At 39.6% G+C, this 19,031-nt stretch overlaps 1 protein-coding gene across 3 annotated transcripts in view; it reads left to right on the top strand.

Annotated features, from left to right (window-relative positions):
- Positions 1 to 19,031, top strand: part of SNX25 (sorting nexin 25) — a 46,471-nt gene that overhangs the window by 7,397 nt on the left and 20,043 nt on the right. The window contains exons 2-6 of one of the 3 annotated variants that reach the window (XM_015861380.3): positions 119 to 203; positions 4,568 to 4,784; positions 9,547 to 9,719; positions 10,590 to 10,776; positions 15,096 to 15,166. In XM_015861380.3, coding sequence (XP_015716866.2) covers positions 119 to 203; positions 4,568 to 4,784; positions 9,547 to 9,719; positions 10,590 to 10,776; positions 15,096 to 15,166 — 733 coding nt within the window. Of the gene's footprint in view, positions 1 to 118; positions 204 to 4,567; positions 4,785 to 9,546; positions 9,720 to 10,589; positions 10,777 to 15,095; positions 15,167 to 17,866; positions 17,954 to 19,031 lie in introns of those variants that run through there. The other 2 variants (XM_085546663.1, XM_085546662.1) reach the window with 2 other exon arrangements.

Raw genomic sequence — 19,031 nt, 5'->3', positions numbered from 1 at the left:
GATTACACACGTGTGCACGCAGATGAGAGTATGATCACCTTGAATTCCAGTTCTGGTTGTCATTTAAAAAAACCAAACAAACTATTCCTTCTTATGAATGTTCTCTTTTGTATTTCAGAGTAATTGGTCTGGGAGCTCCCATGATTCAGTTCAGTCAAGGAGGGTGGTCATTTCTCACAACATGGATAAGGCACTGAAAGAAGGTGAGTCTTAATTTGGACAGAGGAGCTTTGGATCCTGTATGTATCTCTTGTCCTCTTACCAAACTGTCACTGTACGATATGGCTGGATTTTGGAATGGCCCTGGTTTCTTTCTCCTTAATAGAAAAAATAAAGTCTTGGTCAGTGAGTAACGTGAAGTTGTGTTTGCAGTTGAACTGTCATCTTGTTTTAACTGCTTTTTTTTACATAAATATCTGGAAAATATGAGACAATTCACTCCTTTGTGAGTCAAAAGAACCAACAAACCCACCCTAACATTTCAAAGACAGTTGGGTTCCCATAAACTGATAAAATCTAGTCTCATGCAGTTGGTCTTTTGATTTGGTCAAATTTTTGCTGTGAGAACTGAAGCTGAAGTGATGATTTGTACTTTTGACTGCTGTGGTATATGAAATCTGTGGAACACCAGTGCAATCCATGGTTTAAGATTGTGAACCTGTTATCAGTGTGGAATTGGAGGCAGAGGGGTTATTTGAAGAGAGAAGAGCTGTTGTGGATTGCTGGGTGGAAAATGGTTTTGTTGTGCTTCCCTCCTGCTATATGCATATGGGAGAAGCTTGTGTTTTTGAGAACCTAACAGGGTCTTTGTCTGAAGTTCTTTCTCTGCAGATTGTTGGATTCATAACTCCATCCTTACCCGGCTGGGCTGAAAGTTATTTAAGAATTTTCTTAAGTGATTCATTTCTCAGGAGCTGAGGACTTACTGCTATGACAACTTTCTTTATTGCCATTTCTCTTCAGAACAATTTTTACTTTCCATTCACACTCTTGAATTTTGGAGAGCAAACTTGTCAGATGGGTTGTACTTCTTCCAGGCCTAGCTAAGTGACTAACAAAGCTAGCTTGTCCTCTGTTATGCAGTTTAACAAGGATGAGACTTCACTCTACTGTATGTAGATTAAAGCAAGTCATTTTAGCTCCCAAAGGTGTTGAAGACAGATCGAATGTGAGATGCTGAATTAGTTGCAAAATGAGTAGTTTTACTTTTTTATTAGAGTAAAATGATCAGTCTCTGAAAATGTACGTGGTGTACTCCTTGCCCCTGTGGATACTCTTTTACAAGTTCATATTCTGGTTTCTTCAGCTATTCTTTATCATCCATGTAATTAAATTTGCCCAAGTTTTACAGTATGTTGGAAGCTATCTTGCATCCCTCCAGAATTACCTGTCAACTTTTGCTTCTATGCTGCAATTTTTTGCTGGTGTTACTGCCAGTCTTTCTCTGTGAACTTTATATTTAGAGCAGCTCCCCATTACTGCATAGTTTGTCAAGGTTTTGTGATGTCTCTCTCTCTCTTGATAAGATGTCATGTGCTTTATTGCATTTTTTTCCTTGTTCTCTTGGCCATTTAAGGTAGTGGGGAGAATAGGCATCATCGATCATCCTTACTTTTAATTGAAGGGGTTATTGATGTTTCCATTTCAGCTATCAGTGTTATTTTATTAAACTAATAAATACAGTGGTTTTCCTGTGATACCGAGCAGCTTGTCTCTCTGAAGTTAGTACAACACAAGAATTGACATTCAACAATGTCAGTCACTTTTTGTATCAGAAAGGTTTACATCTGTTTACAGCTCGGTTAGCAACTTCTATCTCCCACTGACAAGCAAGTAAAACAAAAGGACAAGGCTTCAGAATGTTTCTTTCCTCTTAATTATATCATCTTTGCATAAGCTGCAGATATAAGGTGAGAGAGAGCTGTGAATTATCCCTGCTATCCTGTGATGTGTTCCATTAAAGTGAGCAAAATCAGAACAAGTGTAATATCATGTGAAGATTTTTAACTTGATGAATACAGCAGAAAGAAAACCTTTGCATTTTAAGCCTGAGTCTTTTTTTCAGCCAGCTGGGTGACTAACATTGAAATGTTTTTTTCCAGAATATTTCATGCTTTTTATTGCTAGAATTGATACGATTCTTGCTTGCCATTCATTTCTTATGCAAAGAAAAGATGACCCAGTTTTACAGACACTTCTAGCCATTCCTTCTGATGCTTTCTATGCTGTTCCTTGCTTGGGAACCTCATGCTTTCATCCCACATCATTGGGCAGCTCACGAATGCCTCTTAGGAAAGGCCATGCTCAGGCAGACCCAGCTGCTGTTGCACAGTGTGCTGTCATGGCTAGCAGTCACTAGACTCCTCTGCCACCAGGGTAGCTGGTCTCCTGGGAACTAAATTTCATCTTCTAATTGCCTCGTATCCTGTGATCTCTTATTTTGGCTATTTATGTATATACTTACATTATATTTGGCTAAAAATGGGCTATTTGGTGATGCCCTCTGTTTCTTGGCCCTGAAAATGTTTCATGCCAGGGAACCACCTCTTCCTCCACAGCTGCTTAATTTCCTTATGTTCTGTGCTGAGTCTGACTTGATAAGATTTTGGGAATTTGGTAAGATTGCATTTGTATTATTAACTTTTTAAACCTATAAAAGGAATGTGTCGGTTTCATCAAGGTTGAATGGTGTAAGGTGCAGCTGAACCATGAAATGCTAGTACTTTTCCCAGCGCAGACTTGAACAGAACTCACATTTTAATGTCACTGTTGCTTATGTCTGGGGCTGGTTTCCAGTCCTGAAGTCTGGTAGTTCACGCAGCTTTTTAACAGCTGTAGCATCGTGGTCTAAATACAGGCTTAGTGAGCATGAGGAAGTTAAGGTAACATTAAGTACATCCTTTTTTTTTTGCTAATATAGTCACAGAAGAGTTTTGGAATTGCTTGTAGTGAAACTGTTCTGGTCTTTCCTTTCAGGAAAGGCTATTCACTTTTTCCTTGGTACTTGAAGTCAATGAATGCATTTGTATGAAGACAATATTTCAGCTCTGTGTTGTGAGAAGACTAAGGCTTGGTTGGAATAGAGGTTTTCTGAAGGAGAAGATAGCCTAGGAGATTGAGATGCGAGTTGTACTCCTGTTTTGTAGAGATCTGGACAATGCAGATAAGGAGCCACCGCTTCTCTGTGCTGTAACTCAGCTCCTCAGGCAAGGGGCACTTAGTTATAGTGCTTTTGGAACTTCTATTGACTTACTTATTTTATGCATTTCTTTGTTTTTCCTGAATAAGTCATTAGGAAGCCTTGGAATGTCTTAGTAAATGCCTTCTAAGTTACTCCAGCTCAGTAAAGTGACTTGGTTTCTTTATAAACCCAAGGAATTTGACTACAAGCTTTTATCAATTCTAGTATTTTCTTTTGAAATGATTTTGGTACAGTAACATAGGATGAAGCCTGCTAGTGTTCCAGGGAGGCAAAATTACTCAGTATAAGCTGTTATGCTATTAGTGCGTTATTAATTTCACTGTCATGGTGCCAGGGAGCTTTATATAGTTTATTAAGCTGGCAAAAAACCCCACCAATTTCTATCAAAGTGGAAACTAAAAAACAGTGGAGTAGCATGATTGCTTTAAACCGTGGGCTAACAATGACAAGCGGGGTGTATTTTTTATGTTTTAAACAACAACAATCAAATCCCTAACAACAACACAACTCTGAAATCACAATGTCTGATAAAGAATCTGCTCAGAATCACAGGTGTGTGGCATGTTGTTCTCCCCTTTCTTTTCAGTTGCCCCTCTGGTTGTTCTAAACTGGTTTCATCCCATTCACAACCCCTCTGCTGCTAGGTTTTCCCCTACCTTGTTGGCAGTGCTGGATTAGCTTGAACACCTCTTACAATTCCAGAGGAACCTGCTAGTTATGCATCAGTAAGGCTGGAGACACACAAAGGTCAGAAAGTCAGAAGAGTAGAAGGTGTTGTGATGGAACTTGCAGTTACAGTAATCCCATTGCTTGTAGCTACAGTTGGGACTGTTACCTAATCTTTCAAGTTCATGCTGTCTTGCTAATCTGCTTGTTCGCTTTTATCTCTAGCTCTTCTGATTCTTTGGTACCTTCTTTAGCTTGTATATGTATTTTCAGTTACAAGAATCTTAGCACCTCCTCTTCTAACTGTAACTTTGTAGTGTAGACAGTGATGAGTTTGTGTCTGGAGAAGGTTGGTTTCAGTCTGCAGCAGCCTGGACACAGCCAGCTTGTAGGGTAGTTCATATAATGGAATCCTCTGTTAAGACACAGGTATTAGCTTGAGGTTAGTGTGTAGCTAGTAGCCTGACTGTCTGAGCAAATCCACTTATGGACTTTGCTCTGCAAACTGACCTCCAGTAACCTGTTAGGTGCAGATTTCTGTAACTTTGCCAACCTCACGCTCTGGTGAGAATTTAAAACCCAGTGGAGAAGCTGTGAAACCTATGACCCATTTAATGGTGTGGAGAACTAAGTTTCTGTTAATCTAGCCTGCCTTCATTTTGCAGATTTTGCTGTTTATTGTTGTATTTTTCCTTTCAGTGTTTGACTACATGTACAGAGATTACATCCTGTCCTGGTATGGGCAAATCAGCAGAGATGAAGGGCAGCTGTACCAGCTGCTGTCAGAAGACTTCTGGGAGATTGCCAAGCAGCTGCGACTGAGGCTGAGTCACATTGATGTAGTTAAAGTCGTCTGCAATGATGTAGTGAAAGCTTTACTCACACACTTCTGTGACCTTAAAGGAGCCAATGCCAGGTAAAACTTAAACTGTGTATTTCACTGGAGTTTTTTGCTTATCTCTCTGCTTTTAGATTTGCTATATCAAAGTAACAAATAATGTAATATTTTCTTGTGTGACTGATTAAACCTTTCAGGTTTCTTACCAAATATAGGGACCTAGCAGGCATCATAGCATCTGTAAGACCCAGGGGAAGAAACATTTATCCTTTTCTCATAGTTCAGATTCACTGCAATTTCCATTTGATCTTTGAATCCTTTGCTCTCAGTAGGAGGTGGGCTGCACAAGTAGTGCAAACTTGCAAGGAAAAGGAGAGAGACTGTCAGAGCAGCCAGCTAAGAAGAAACATAGTTAGCTGCATTTTTTCTGCAATAGCACAAGGGGTAATTCCGTTCAGGTTTTTCATTTGTACTAGCCCCAGGAGGGGAAGGACCTGTAGTTTCTGTAAGTGGTCTGTTCTGCAGTAACTAGGTTTTTCAGCTGAAAGATTGTTGGCTGGATTTTCTTTCTCTTTTTAGGCTATCTCATGGATTTCTTTTTGGCAGCGTTCTTTTGGTCTACTTAAATACTGCTGTAGGAGAACCCAAATGGAAATTGCACGTGTGATCTGTAACACCTATGCAGTTTGCCTTCTACAGTGTTAGTTTTGCTGGAACTTGCTGACATGTTAAATCTTGGTCTGAGAATGACAGCGTGTCTCTTTGTCTTGACTTAGAAACTAGAGTTTCCTGGAAAACCTTTGCTTATATGTTATATAACTCAAGTTGAAAATTCTAAGTCAGGCAGCACAAGAGATGTCATTAGCCTGGCTTCAGCTTTCTGTCAACATTTTAAAAATAGTAGTAGTTTTAAATGGGAAGTCACATTTCCCTCTCAGTGTCTATAATAGTGAATCTGGTTAATGCTGGGTGACTGTAGGAACGCAGAGACTGTAATTAGAGCCAGGTAACTTTCCTTCTGTGTTGCCAGCTGGAATGCCACGTCCTGTTTCCAGTGCTGAGTTGATAATGCAGTGAGGCAGCAAACGGCATTTTGCCTGTTCTCAGGTGGCTTGCAGAGTTTTCAATACTTGCGTCAGCTCTAGAGTGGGTGCTGCCTAGACAACTGCATTCTTGGTTCTCTTCCCATAAGACAACAGACAGCCCATTAAAGTATGAGAAAGTATGTCCCTGGGAGGACAGAGGCAATTTCTTCATTGCAGAGTTCCATGGAAATCCCTTTGCTTTTCCACTTTCTCTGACTGTCTGAATGAAGCCTGTGATAGCTGACAGATCAGGATGGCTGAAATAGGCTTTAGCTCTTCAGGCTAAGACAGGTGGAAAGAGGCTACGGGTCCTCACTGTGGTCCTGCTTTGCCTCTAGCTTATCTTAATCATTGTGGTACTTCACTTGGTAGCAAATAGCTCAAGGTAAATGACCACCAGAGGAAAACAGATAAGGAAAAATATGCACTTGAATGAGGGAGAGCTTGGGAAGAAGAGGCAGCTTCCATCCTAACTGGTGGGATACAGGGAATGGGGAGGGTGGTCTGTTTCCATTTTCTTTCTTATCTTTGGTTACTTTAAAGGAGAACGTCTTTCCTGCTAGAAATGAAGCTAAAGAAAATGCTCCTCTTGCTGTGGGTTAGACTGTCTGGCATGATGCAGAACCATTAGAATGGTAGACAAGACAACTCGTAACTTTTTCATCTTGTGTAAATCATTGGGGATTACCCTGATGTCCAGCTGCTTTTCCTTTTAGGAAGGTAACTATGACATGTATAAATAATATAGTTACTAAGACAGCAAATGATGGATAATTCTTTTATTAATCTTTCTGATATTGTGACTTTGGAAATCAAAGGTTGTCTTTGTCCTCGGCTTTTTTTGCAATGCTTTGTGAGGTTGGTTTGGTATTGGAGTTTTATTTTGCTTTTAGCAAGTTTTTTTTTTTGGGTGTGCTTTTGATTCTGGCTTGTAAAGGTCTATATTAAATCAACTTTCATTATGCTACGGCATCAAGAAGTGTAGAGCTGATGGCGATATAGATGAAGAGGTGTTGGTCGTGTTATTTTGATAGTCCTCAGAATCACTTAAATGACAATAGGTGCTGAATATTCTGATGAAAAGCATTTATAGCGAGTTGCACATACACTTCAGCTCACAGTTGCACTGATTGAGACTTAAATGCAACTCTGCAAGACTTACTCTTGAAAGATAAATTAAAGCTACAGCAAGATCAGATGGAACATTTTGAAGGGTTTTTTTCTTTTATGAGAATGGATCTTTACATAACAACCTGTGGAACTGTTGTTGATATCCTGGATATTCTTTATTCACGTGCTTGCTTCCTTTCTATACTTCCTTCCAAAGCAGACAGATTTATGTTATTTGTCATTAAATTCTTGTTCACACATGTCTGAACCCAGGGTAATTTTTGTGGGATTTGTTGTCTATTTGTTGTCTGCGATTACTAAATGTCGTTGTTTGGAAACTCCCAGCTACTGCTGCAGGACAGATGACAGCAGTGGTGCTTGTACTTCCTTCCATGGTCACTCACTACTCAGTTATTTCATTGGTAGGTGTGAGGGAGAAGCCTGAATCAGAAGGGATGCTGCTTTTTGGGCAGACATTTAGTTAATGAATAGCGTATTTTTATTACGAGCTGATGTTTATATTGAAGCAAATAAGAAAGTAACTGAAAGAACCCCCTCTGCAAAGATTCATATGCTCTTAGTTAATGGAAAATTCTCCAGGAAACAGAGGAAACTGTTCTTAAATGGCCTGTCAGTTGTAGTGCATGCAGCTCCCTTTTCCCCCTCATATTCCCTCAGGTAAAAATGCATTAGTTGATTTAGAAAAACAAGAACCAAAGATTTGCTATTCTGCTTGTTTATTCTGTACAGTATTCTGTACAGTTTTCTGTTTGTTCTGTTGACTGTACCAGAGGAGTCCTGGCATGGGTCTAACTCAGCCTATCTGCACGTACTGGCTGTTCACAGGGAATAAGTGTGTGCAACAGGAAGGCAAAGATGATGAGAAATGACTTCTGTATTCACAGTGTTATAGGTGCAGTAAATACTCCAGGGTGTTGGCAGTCCCAAACAGACTGGCATTCCTCAGGAGGTTGATGCTGTGTGTGGGTGTATTTAAAAAGATGCTGATGGCAAAGGGGACTTTAATCTTGATTTAGTGAAGCACTGTGTGCATAACAGCTGGGCTTCATGCTTTGCACATGCTTGTTCTAATAACTGTGCATTGTGTCCCACAAATTAGGTAAGCTTCTCCAGGAAGCAAGGTCTGTGTGTGTGTGCTCCCTTGCAACAGAACAGTTACTGCTTGTTTTTAGTTCAGGTTCTCTATCATTGCTCTTAATACTCAGGAGCTACTTGTTAGAAATGAGTCTGCTGCTGGCTAACAGATGCTGAGTGGATGTCACCTGTTCACTGGCATTTAGCTCCTGCTTCTGGTGGTGTTTTGAAGTGGCTGATGGGGTGGTTCAACCTGTCCAGAGAAGGAAGAGTTGGCTTCTCTGATTGGTGGCTACACAGAAATGGCCCAGACTTTCTGTCTGCCTGGGACATATCCAGTTTTGGATAAATAATGAATGCCTTTAGGGACAGCATGTGATGCGGTGACTGATGTGTTGTTGAGGAGGCAGTAGGATGTATCTAGACCAATGGAAATGCGCTGAGGAAAATAGCCAGGTATTCAGTTGCCAGAGAGAATAGATCCTACCAGAACAAGATAAACAGCTTTTGGAGCTACATCAGCTGCACCACCTGCTCTGGTTAGTAATGAAATCTGTACATCTCATACATTGCTTCTCTGAAGAGCAAACAGTATTCACGTCCAAGCTGTTTCAAGGGACTTATTTTGAAATTAGTCTTACTTGTAGAACTGAAACCCTCTCCGTTATCCATATTTGAATAGAAAACATTTGATTTGGGACTGAATAAATAAGCTTCAGTCAAATAGAAACCAAATTATGTTTTCATATTCTCATTCTTCTGAAAGTGTGTTTAAGAGCCTGATTTAGCTACCTTGGAATAAATGTCTTGTGCTGTTATAGCAATGCTGTTACTGTTGCAGCAGATTTGCTCCTTCGTGGACTCAGAAGCAAATACCAGTTGTACAGTGCTGCCTGTCACTGGTGGCTGTGCACTGGTTCACAACCAGAAACTTCTGGTTTGGTGGCATCCAGCTCTTGCTTGATTTTCCCATGCTGAGGCTACAGGCTTGGAGCAGCCCTATGAGCATCAGCTGGTTGATGCTAATCAGGGCAGCAGCCCCTAGCTCTGGAAGGGAAGCATAACTTATTGCCGTCTACTAACAAGACTGAGAACCAAAAGCAAATTAAAAACACCTTTCTCCCATCCACCCTATTCTACCTCCTCTCCCTGAGAAGTGTAGAGAAATGGGGGCTTCTTTATGGTTTTTCTCTGCCCTTGTTCTTCCCTCCTTCCCTTTGTTGGGCTGTTTCTACTATTTCTCTTTGATGCAGTATTTTTATTTTGGCGGGTGAAAATACCACCAGAGCAAAGGAATCTGGAAATGTCATAATAGACTTAAAAAGGAAAAAAACCACTGAAACATAAACAAACAAACAAACAAACAAACAAACAAACCAGCAAAACAAAAACCCATTTAAAAATACATGAGGGTCAAAATGTTTATTTACTGAAGTTTTTGTTTAACCTGATAATGGATTTTTCATGTTTTCAATATTTTCAAGTTATGTCTCTCTCCTTCTTCTCCTTCTTTCTTTTTCTTTTTTTTTTTTTTCCCTTTCTTTTCTTAGGCAGGAAGATCCACCGAGACCTTTTTTGCTGCACCCATGCTTGAGGAGCTCTGATGAAGAAGTAAGGTTCCTGCAAAAATGTTCTCAAATTCTGGTGTGTTGTCTCCTACCCTCAAAGGATGTCCAGTCTGTCAGCTTGCGCATAGTCCTTGCAGAAATACTTGCAACAAAAGGTAGATGAAAGATCGGAGTTAATTAAACACATACACTTGTACAGTATTAATAATTACACACATCTTTATGTATGTCTTGATGCTATGCTTTTAACTCCAGATATTTTATTTTCAGTGATGGCTAACGAGGAACTTTGTGTTTTGCAAGTTAAGCGTGCACTTACTTGACTGTCCTGACTTGTTGCCAGGTTTCTTAGCACCTTTCAGGATAAAATCCCTTTTGTCCATTCCTTCTATCATTTTATTTTCCACAGGGGAACCCTTTTTGCAGACTTCAGTAGCACTATTTTTATGGATTTTATGAATAGTTTTGACCTATTGAGCTTCATTCAGATGCACAGAATCCATAGACATGATTCCGATTGAATTATGATACCAGATTTGATTTGTTTTAAACTTTGAATCCAATTTTTTAATGAAGGTTTTCTATTTTGCCTTTCATTTTATCAGATCTACTTTAATTAGATTATAAAGCTGCTTGTCATTTTTAAATATAATTGAATTCAAATTCTGAAGTTATGAAGTCTTCAGTATGTTATGCAATCCAGTTCTCAGCCATTGCAAATGGAAATTTAATGCCACAGCTTCCAAGGCACACAGTAGAAAGAAAAAAAACCAAAAATGCTTGAAATTTCCCAAATGGGACTCAACTTTGTCAACGTATGTTGGTTTGGGCAACAGCACAAACAGTTTTGTCATGAAATGATATACATAAGGTCTCAAATATACCATGTAGTCGGGAGACTGCTTTGAAATTCTTATTGATGTTTTTGCATCTATTTTTGCCTCTTATCTGTAGTATTCTCATGAGGTGTATAACAGTTACTCTTCAACATAAGGATTTTGTTTTAAAATATTTTTCCTCTCCAGTACTGAAACCAGTGGTGGAACTGCTGGGAGATCCAGATTATATCAACCAAATGCTACTCAGCCAGCTGGAGTACAGGGAACAGATGAATGAGCATCAGAAGAAAGACTACACATATGCTCCTTCATATGAGGAGTTCATCAAGCTGATTAACAGCAACACTGATGTTGAATTCCTGAAACAGCTGAGGTACTTGATGCTTTACTTTAGCTTATTTGAAACTAAATATGCTGCTTTTGCTAACCTGTTAGTGAGATTTGAATGAATATTTCTCGATTCAGTTTTTAATCTCTTTTTCCTTTGGCGAAGCAGAGATGATAAAGATGACAAGCCACAGTATTCATTAATCTGTAATATAGTCAGCTTCTCAGTTTGATGGTAGAAAATGTTAAAAAACAAACAAACATACAAACACAAAACATTCCACTTAGCTGGAACTCAGCACGGTGTGTAGTGTGTGATTTTGTGACATGGAAAGAAGGGTGTGAGTTCCAGCAGGCTTTACCAGTGACATAGAGGTGTTTCAGAACTGTTTCAGGGCATTGTTAACCAATTGCATCCTTCTTAAACATGTCAATGAACTGTGAAGAATACCTTAAAGACCTTAGAAGACCTTAAGTTTCCTCCATATCATCAATGTGCTTCTTGTTGCTGTTTCCCAGTAAAATAACATGCACCCCCTTTTCTGCTTTTTTCCATCCTTCTAAAAAAATCTCAGTTACCACCTAATTTTTCTTCCAAGTTCCACAATAAAGTACTCATATACACCTTGAACCTGCTTGCCCAAACGTGAGATGATCTTTATACTTGCCTTATCTTCACAGCTGTGCTGTTTCTCCTCTGATTTCTGATGCAAGAGAAAGGATAAAAAGCAAGTGAAGCCTGGGGAGCAGGCCAGAGGGATACTATCCAGATAGAATTTTTGTATCATGTTGGTTTTGTTGTGCACACTAAAACTTCAGAAAGCTGTTGAATCCATTTTCAGAGAACTGGTCCTAATCTGTCACCGCTAGCCAGAACTGTTACTTTTCCTTTTCTGTTGCTCCCTTCAATTGCTGCCACAAGTCAGCTTTCTTACTAAATGGCTGTAGCAACATCTGAAAGACACAAGCAAATTGATTCCATTTGATGCACTTTGGGTCATCTGTTGTGACCCAGACCTTTTGTTAGACTCAGCTTGATCAGGCCAAGTGATGGGTGTACCAAGATATGGAGTATTGTGGGCAATGTAAATACCTTCTTTGCTTTTTTCCCCTGATTCTGAAACTACTTGCATTTCTGAGACAGGAAAATGCATTTAGGTGATGGTGAAATGATCTTGTTGCTTGGCTACTTATTGCTCATCTGCTGTAAAAATTTGCTCTTTACTCTGGGCCAGTGTGTCTTTACTGAGAGCAGAAATTAGTCTCTATTAGACTCTGTCTGAAACCTAATTGACATCATATTTAGTAGCATAATCACACTAATGGATCTGCGTGTTCCAAAAGAAACCCAAATCTTCTGTTGTTGTTATTCTGGCATATTAATGCACTCTGTGTGCTCTCTTTTTAGCTGATAGGTCATCCTAAACAGTGTTCTCTAATATCGGGTAGCGAATGTGCTTCATGAAATGATGTGGTTTTGGCTGCGCTGAGATCTTTGCTTTCTGCTCTGTGGAGTCTGACTACCATCATTTTGAGATGCGCTCTTCTGCATCCCGTATAATGTTTATCAATAATTCAATGGAAAGTATCCAGGAGAATTTCATTTAATTTCAAAGAGAAGAACAGTATTTGATTTTTGAGGGCTGTGCTCTTTCTTCTGCTGTGCAGAACGTGTCCCTGTGGAAGCATTTGTGAAAAGCATTCCCCCTGTGGGAGGATAAATTCTTCTTCTGTTTGGTCTCCATCACTTAGAGAGAGATGGGCCTACCTGTGTGGTGATCTCCAAGTTAGGTAGTGTATTTTGCAAAGCTTTCATGATATATCACGTAGCTGGATGATTAAATACTTGTGGGTAAAGGATTTTGTTGCTTTTGGCAAAGAGATCAGGAAGGAGAGGCTGTGTGTGCTGCATCTTCCTGTAAGGAAGGGTACTCACTTTCTGCCTTGCAAAATGGCTTACCCTCAAAAGGCTAAGGGTGCTAGGATTTTCTGAATCTTTTTGTTCCTCTCCTTGGTTAGAAGCATTGCCTTGAGAAGAAAAGCAATGTTGATTTTTGTGTTGGTTGTATGGTTTCTCTTTTTAGAACTTAAGATCTATTTATCATTACTTCTGTAGAAAGTTTTGAATTCACAGTTCATTAATATCTATACAAGGCTTCTGACTTTCGTTCACTTCAACTCTTAACAGATTGTCTCTGGTTTTTGGAAACACTTCTGGTTTTGTAAGGGAAACTTGTGGAACAGATGTTTATTTTCATAAACAGTAATTCAGTGTTTTCAGACAATGTGTTTTGTCATTATTTTTTTTTCCTATTTCTACCTTTGTGTTCCAGGAGTTTGTTTGGAAAATGCAGGAGGGGAAAAGAAAAGTTGTTTCCAGAGAAGGGAATGTTGTATGATTATCTACAAACTTCTCTCAAAGTCACCCTCCTAATGTTTAACTTCATAGTTGTGATGAAGTGAGACAAAGTTTAGTTCCTGTTGTATCGAATCTCCACAAAGTGTGTTGCCCTTACTCCTTTCAAGAAAGAAGAGAGTTATGCAGTGAAATCTCATCCTCGTTTCCTCTCAGATTTAAGTTAGCCTAGATGAATTGGAAGGCTACTACACATGAGGAAGGAAAGATGAATTCTGTATGAGAGATGTGAAATGAATTTTCTTCTGTCAGAAGAAGACTGGAGATAAGACTCGATGAATTAACGTAGCAGGGAGTAAATGGTGATAAAGAAATAAGCCAGTGGGTACATCATAATTCTGCTTTAAAAATGTGTTTTATTTATTCCGTTGTTAATGGAGCAGCAAAAGGTCAATATGCAGTTAATGACAAGAAAGGCTGTTATCTAATATTCTGTGCTGTCTTCCACTTAAGGTATTAGGGAAGGGATGAATGTGACAAAGAAATGAGGTAGAGGTAAGAGTGGGAAGGTACATGTGAGACCGTGATTGGTCCTGATGTTGTGTATGGTTCACTTCTTGAAAATCAAATGAGTATAATCACTTTTAGAAGCTCCAGAGATGTTTACTCACCTGGCACCACAGGGCATGAGGCTAGAAAGTTCAGACCAAACTTGCAGAGAGAAAGGGCTGCAGTCTGGCACGCCAGTGTGACTGGGGTGGTGCTTTTGGGCCTAGGAGGAACAGGCTAACTGGTGTCCTTAGGGATGCAACTTGGAGCATCTTCCTTAAAATAAAGAACAGAAGAAAAGGCTTATTATCATATTGATAATGGAAAGGTGTAAAACCAGAAGTGTGAGCAAATGGGTATGAATTTTGGAAGAAAGGAAGCTGTAGAAGTGGGGGGACCACCTTCCATATAGTAGTATTTATTTAGTTGATCAAAAGTTGAATCAGGATTACTGCAGGAAAAAAACACACCAGGTAAGCGTAGTTGGAAGTGAATGTAAGTGGTACGCTTATGAAGAAGCAAAGGTTATCCAAACAAACATTAAAAAAATCTACAGGAGGAAGGAAGGATGGGGAGAAATGGATAATGTTGTTGAACCATAGGTGAAGGACCATGGTCACAGGTCCTCTATTAAACAGAGGATTAAGTAGTCATGGAAATGGGAGACTTCCCAGGAGGCACCTGGCTTCATCGGGGAGTTGATTAATTGAAGTTAGGGAACTCCTACAGAGATGGGTTAAATTTACTGGAAGACTCCTTTATTACTGGTGTTATTAATTTCCAAGGGAAATGCATTGAGATAAATCTGAAAGGTTGCCATGACAAGTGTTTTGAGGTTTGTAGAAGATTTAATTAGAAACTGTTTCCTTTGCCATTACAAAACTGACATTAAAATTCAGTTTACTAACTGTGGTAGCTGTTATGCATCGTGTATAATATAGATTTGGGTGACAAGCTGCTTATGATTACTCCTGGGGTGTATTACTTCAGAACTTTTTCTTCCCCCCCCCCCCCCATAGGTACAAAAGCTCCATATATGTATACTAGCTAGAAGAACCTTAATATACAGCTGTCTGATCTTGAACTGAATTCCCATCCTAGTTTCCTACAGTGAATTTATATCTTCATGTTAGAGAGCACGACTTATTATTGTATTCACTGGGAATTAGTAAGTGTCTGTGCTACGGCAGCATTAGAGAGAAAGTAATACTATTGCAATCTGGGAGGTTTTGTTTTGTTTCAAAACTAGCTTTTCCCTTCTCTCTCCCCTATGCACACGGTTGCTTAGGTTTATAAATGAGCAACAACTCAGTTTTCAGGGGAGGGGGAAGTGTTTTTTATTCATTCTTAATTATGCTGTATAAGGAATGCACTATAAAAATTATAAACATTGTGGTTTTTTTTTTTTCTTTCTTTCTCTCCTCCCTCTTTACCCTTATCCCTGCTGTTTTTAAAACTAGGTATCAGATTGTAGTGGAAATAGTTCAGGCAACCACAATCAGCAATTTTCCCCAAGTGAAGAGGCAGAAAGGTAAGAATCCTGCTTGTTACCAATCATATTTATTGTCTTCATTTTGCAAAGCTATTTGAACTTTAGTAATAGATAGGTCAGTTTGTTGGGAATTTTTAGACAGATGCTAGGTAATGCTGTTCATTTGGTATTTCAGTTCTGTTTCATTTGCCTGTTTGTTCTAAAATCTCAGTGGTGTATATCTATTAACATTGGCCTACAGCACCAAAGGCCAATGGTGGTGGTACAGCAGTAGAGGTTGAACCTTCCTGCCAATATTCCATTACATGTTGTTGCTGTGTGTCAGATGGCAGCAGAGGGACAGTCTGATGAAATGGTGTCTGATATGGAAGTATGTGCAAAGCAAAGGGGCGTCATTGAATTCCTCTATGCAAGGAAAAATGGCACCCACTGATACTCACTGACTCTTGCTGAATATTTCTGGGGACCAAACAGTGGATGTGAGCACAGGGAGATGGTGTGTGGTGTGTTTCAGCTGTGGTGACCATGGATCATCTCCACTGGTGCAGTTTGCTATGAGCGTAGCATGCAGGCTCTTGTTCATTGCTGACAAAAATGCAGAGCTAATGGTGGTAACTTTGTTGAGAAAGTGCTGATAATTTGCTCTCTGAAACAGTGTTATTGCGCTATTTGTATTTATTCTTGTTTCCATGAAAATAATTAGGAGGCATTTCTTGTGCTGCAGCCTTCATACATGCAACCCTAGACAATTCCTCTCCATTCAGTGTGGCTCACGCAAGCCAGGAGACTGAAGAAGAGGGTGTTGAGGCTGCACAGAGAGCTGTGGGGGCCTCTTCCCTGGAGGTGCCCAAGGCCAGGTTGGATGAGACCTGGGCAGCCTTGAGCTGTTGGGGGGTACCCAGCCCCCAGCAGAGGTTGGAGCTGGGGGGCATTAGGGTCCCTTCCAACACAAGTCATTCTATGATTCTATTATAGGAATGGATTTGTAAACTTAATTAAGGGAGCTTGGTTTTAATTCTTTGCATCACAAAGGAAAGCTTTTGAGGATGATTCAGGTGTAATGGAAGAAAAAATAATGTAGAAACATAGAGAAGCACCACCCCAGGAGTCATGAGGTTGGCAAGAGGACAGTCGATTGTTAGACTAAACAGTTTGGAGTTCATCCTTGAATTTCTGAAAATACAACATTGCACATTTCTTTTACATTCTAAAATAAAGCTAGGTATGCATTCCTATGGGGTATATTGATTGTACCAAATGGAGGTAAAAGTTAGCGTTAGTTTTTGTGCAAGCATGCATCCCAGAAAGAGAAATATTAATGTTTCTTAGATGAGAATTGAATGGAAAATGGGTTTCATAAAGTAACAAAGTGAAATGAAATTAACTCTGAGTACGTTATGAAAAAATCAATCTCGCTAAGCCTGTATTTCCATTTGTGCAACATCGTTGTGAGCAGAATTGACTTGGGGAATATTTTTTTGCAGTTTAGGCTCCTACAATTAATTACTGATGATCTTTTTTTTGGTCTCGCAGGAGTTCATCCAGTTAACTATACACTGAGCACTGAAGAGAAGAAGCTTTTCTGAAGCTGCAAGAGCCTTGCTCTGCAGAATAGATGTAAAAATGCTGGTGCTATTTATTCTGACAAAGGAGATCAAGTTCCACTTATTCTGTGGTCAGGCTGACTGCATTTTTATGGCCTCCTGTGGAACAGACTTCCTAGTGGGGTGGTCGATGCCCCACACCTGTCAGTGTTCAAACAGCATTTGGATGGTGGTCTCGATTATGTACTTCTGGTTTGCTGTGCAGTGGTCAGGCAGTTTGAAGGTCCTTTCCAATTGAGCTATTTCAATTACTGTTCTTTAAGAAAATTATGTTACTTGACTTGCGTGGAACAGTCTGTTCAGCTCTAGCTTACAATACAATCCTTTTATAGTTCACTCACATTAAAGGCAGATTATTATTAATTTTTTTTTTGCCTTTTATTTTCTCTGTTAAGGCTTCCATCACACAGAGTTTCCAGTCTCAGTCAGTTCATAAACAAACTTCATGCAGCCTGGAGATAGTCTTGCCTCATAGCTATTTCCATTTTCTGAGAGTTGTGTTTTGAGAATGTGTCTTCATTGCTAGTGTCTGGGTGTTGACTTATGGCGCTTAAAGAATAATCTGTACACAAACAGCTGGAGGTATGGGATTTCCTGACGTGGTGTTTTCAGTAAGAAAAGGTACAGCAACAGCTGTGAGGAGCAGTTGATGCAGCATGCGTGGACAGTACTCCACAGCAGTGAGTGCCTAGATGCTATGTAAGGGAAGTAAACTGTGCGAGTCCAGGACCAGCAATAAATAGGACTGAGCAGAAGTGTGTGCCTTTGTTGACTGACGAGGCCAAAGATATTTTAGTTTACAAAAAGTATTTGGTGTTTATTGTTTAAGAATGAGTTGCTCGAGGGCCATGTTGTATGTCATGATGACTTCTCATATGAGATATGGTTCTGTGACTCTGTGTGGCTTGATCCAGTAACAACAAATATGCATTTAATGCCAGTGCCTGGAGGTGTTTGAGAGGAATGTTTGTCCCTCAGCAAGGACAAAGTTCTTAATTTAATTTGAGTTGGTGCCACCTATTGGCAAAATGTTTACCTGTGAAAACTTTCTAAGAAAACCAAAAACTACTTCTGAAAATCATTGTATTGAACTATCTGTAGTGGAAAAAATAGCATGTTATAGGGTCTTTTTTCTTTTCAGATTTTATCACTTGAATCTTCTGGCACGTGAGCCTAGAAGAGCAAAGGAAAGAGTGCAAAAGCATCCAATCCATTTTAAGCTGTAAGTTTTGCATTTGACTCCCTGTGAGAGTCAAATATCTTAAAAGTCTGCGACAGAATAAATTCAGAGGTTTACAGTACAATGCCTATTGAGGATGGGTGATATAACTTCTGTGTCCAGGATTGCCTTCAGTCATCGCTAAAGCTGGACAGTATGAAACCTAGTGTAGCACTAATATTTGAAGAGGTGTTGGCAATTTATTTTTGGAGTTGTGCAGGCCGTTTTAAGTAGAAGCTGTTATCTTGCTTGCTGATCCTACATTCCCCATTCATTCACACAAGATTGCTGAAGCTTTCAGCATTTGCTTTTTCTCCTAACTGTCCTTCTATATACCCTCTTCTGAAACTGTCAGGGTCATTGCAGCAATGACCATAGAGGGATGTTTGCTTTTTACTCATCCTTATTTCTTCCTATTGATATTTTTTGACTGTGCTCTTTTCTTGAACTGCATGTGCAGAAACAGAGCAGTCTGTGGGCAAGCTTCGTTATATTCTGTAGTTCTTGAAAGATGCTCAAATGTTCAGCTTTAGAAAGGAGCTTTTCTTTTGTAGACTCAGACTCCAAACTAACTTGGAAGAGTGGATTGTGTTGTGTGGGTTTTGTCAAGAGGATAATTGTGGGTGGAGTAAAATGGATACTTCTCCATTCCAGTGCATCACAGATGCTATCTAACTTAATTACAACAAAACTAGATTATGCCTTCCTACCACACCATCCCCACACAGGGGGACACTATTTTTGCATAGCTTGTTGGCAGTGATTAAAAAATTACATAAAACTATGCTTGCGTGGCTATGTGAATGGAATTCTCCACTCAGTTCTGGTGTGATTTGATAAGGAATTCTGAATCCATCCAAGGTACTTGTAGCATTTTTTCCCAAGAAGTTGTGAAACCTTTGGAGGAAAACAAATAATGCTAGCCCAGAGAGTTCATGAACTTAAGGACATCACAGTGATCTAGGATGTATGGGAACAGCACCAAGCTGTTCCAGGGCAGATTCAGACTGGACACGAGGTAATATTTCTTTACTTTGAGGTGGTTGATGCCCTACGCCTGTTGCTGTTTGAGACGTGTTCG

This window comes from Coturnix japonica, chromosome 4, assembly GCF_054131305.1.
Source record: "Coturnix japonica strain WE chromosome 4, WE-NBRP24, whole genome shotgun sequence".
Classification (NCBI taxonomy): domain Eukaryota; kingdom Metazoa; phylum Chordata; class Aves; order Galliformes; family Phasianidae; genus Coturnix; species Coturnix japonica.
The sequence above is the reverse complement of the archived record's forward strand: the minus strand, read 5'-3'. Positions and strand labels throughout refer to the sequence as shown.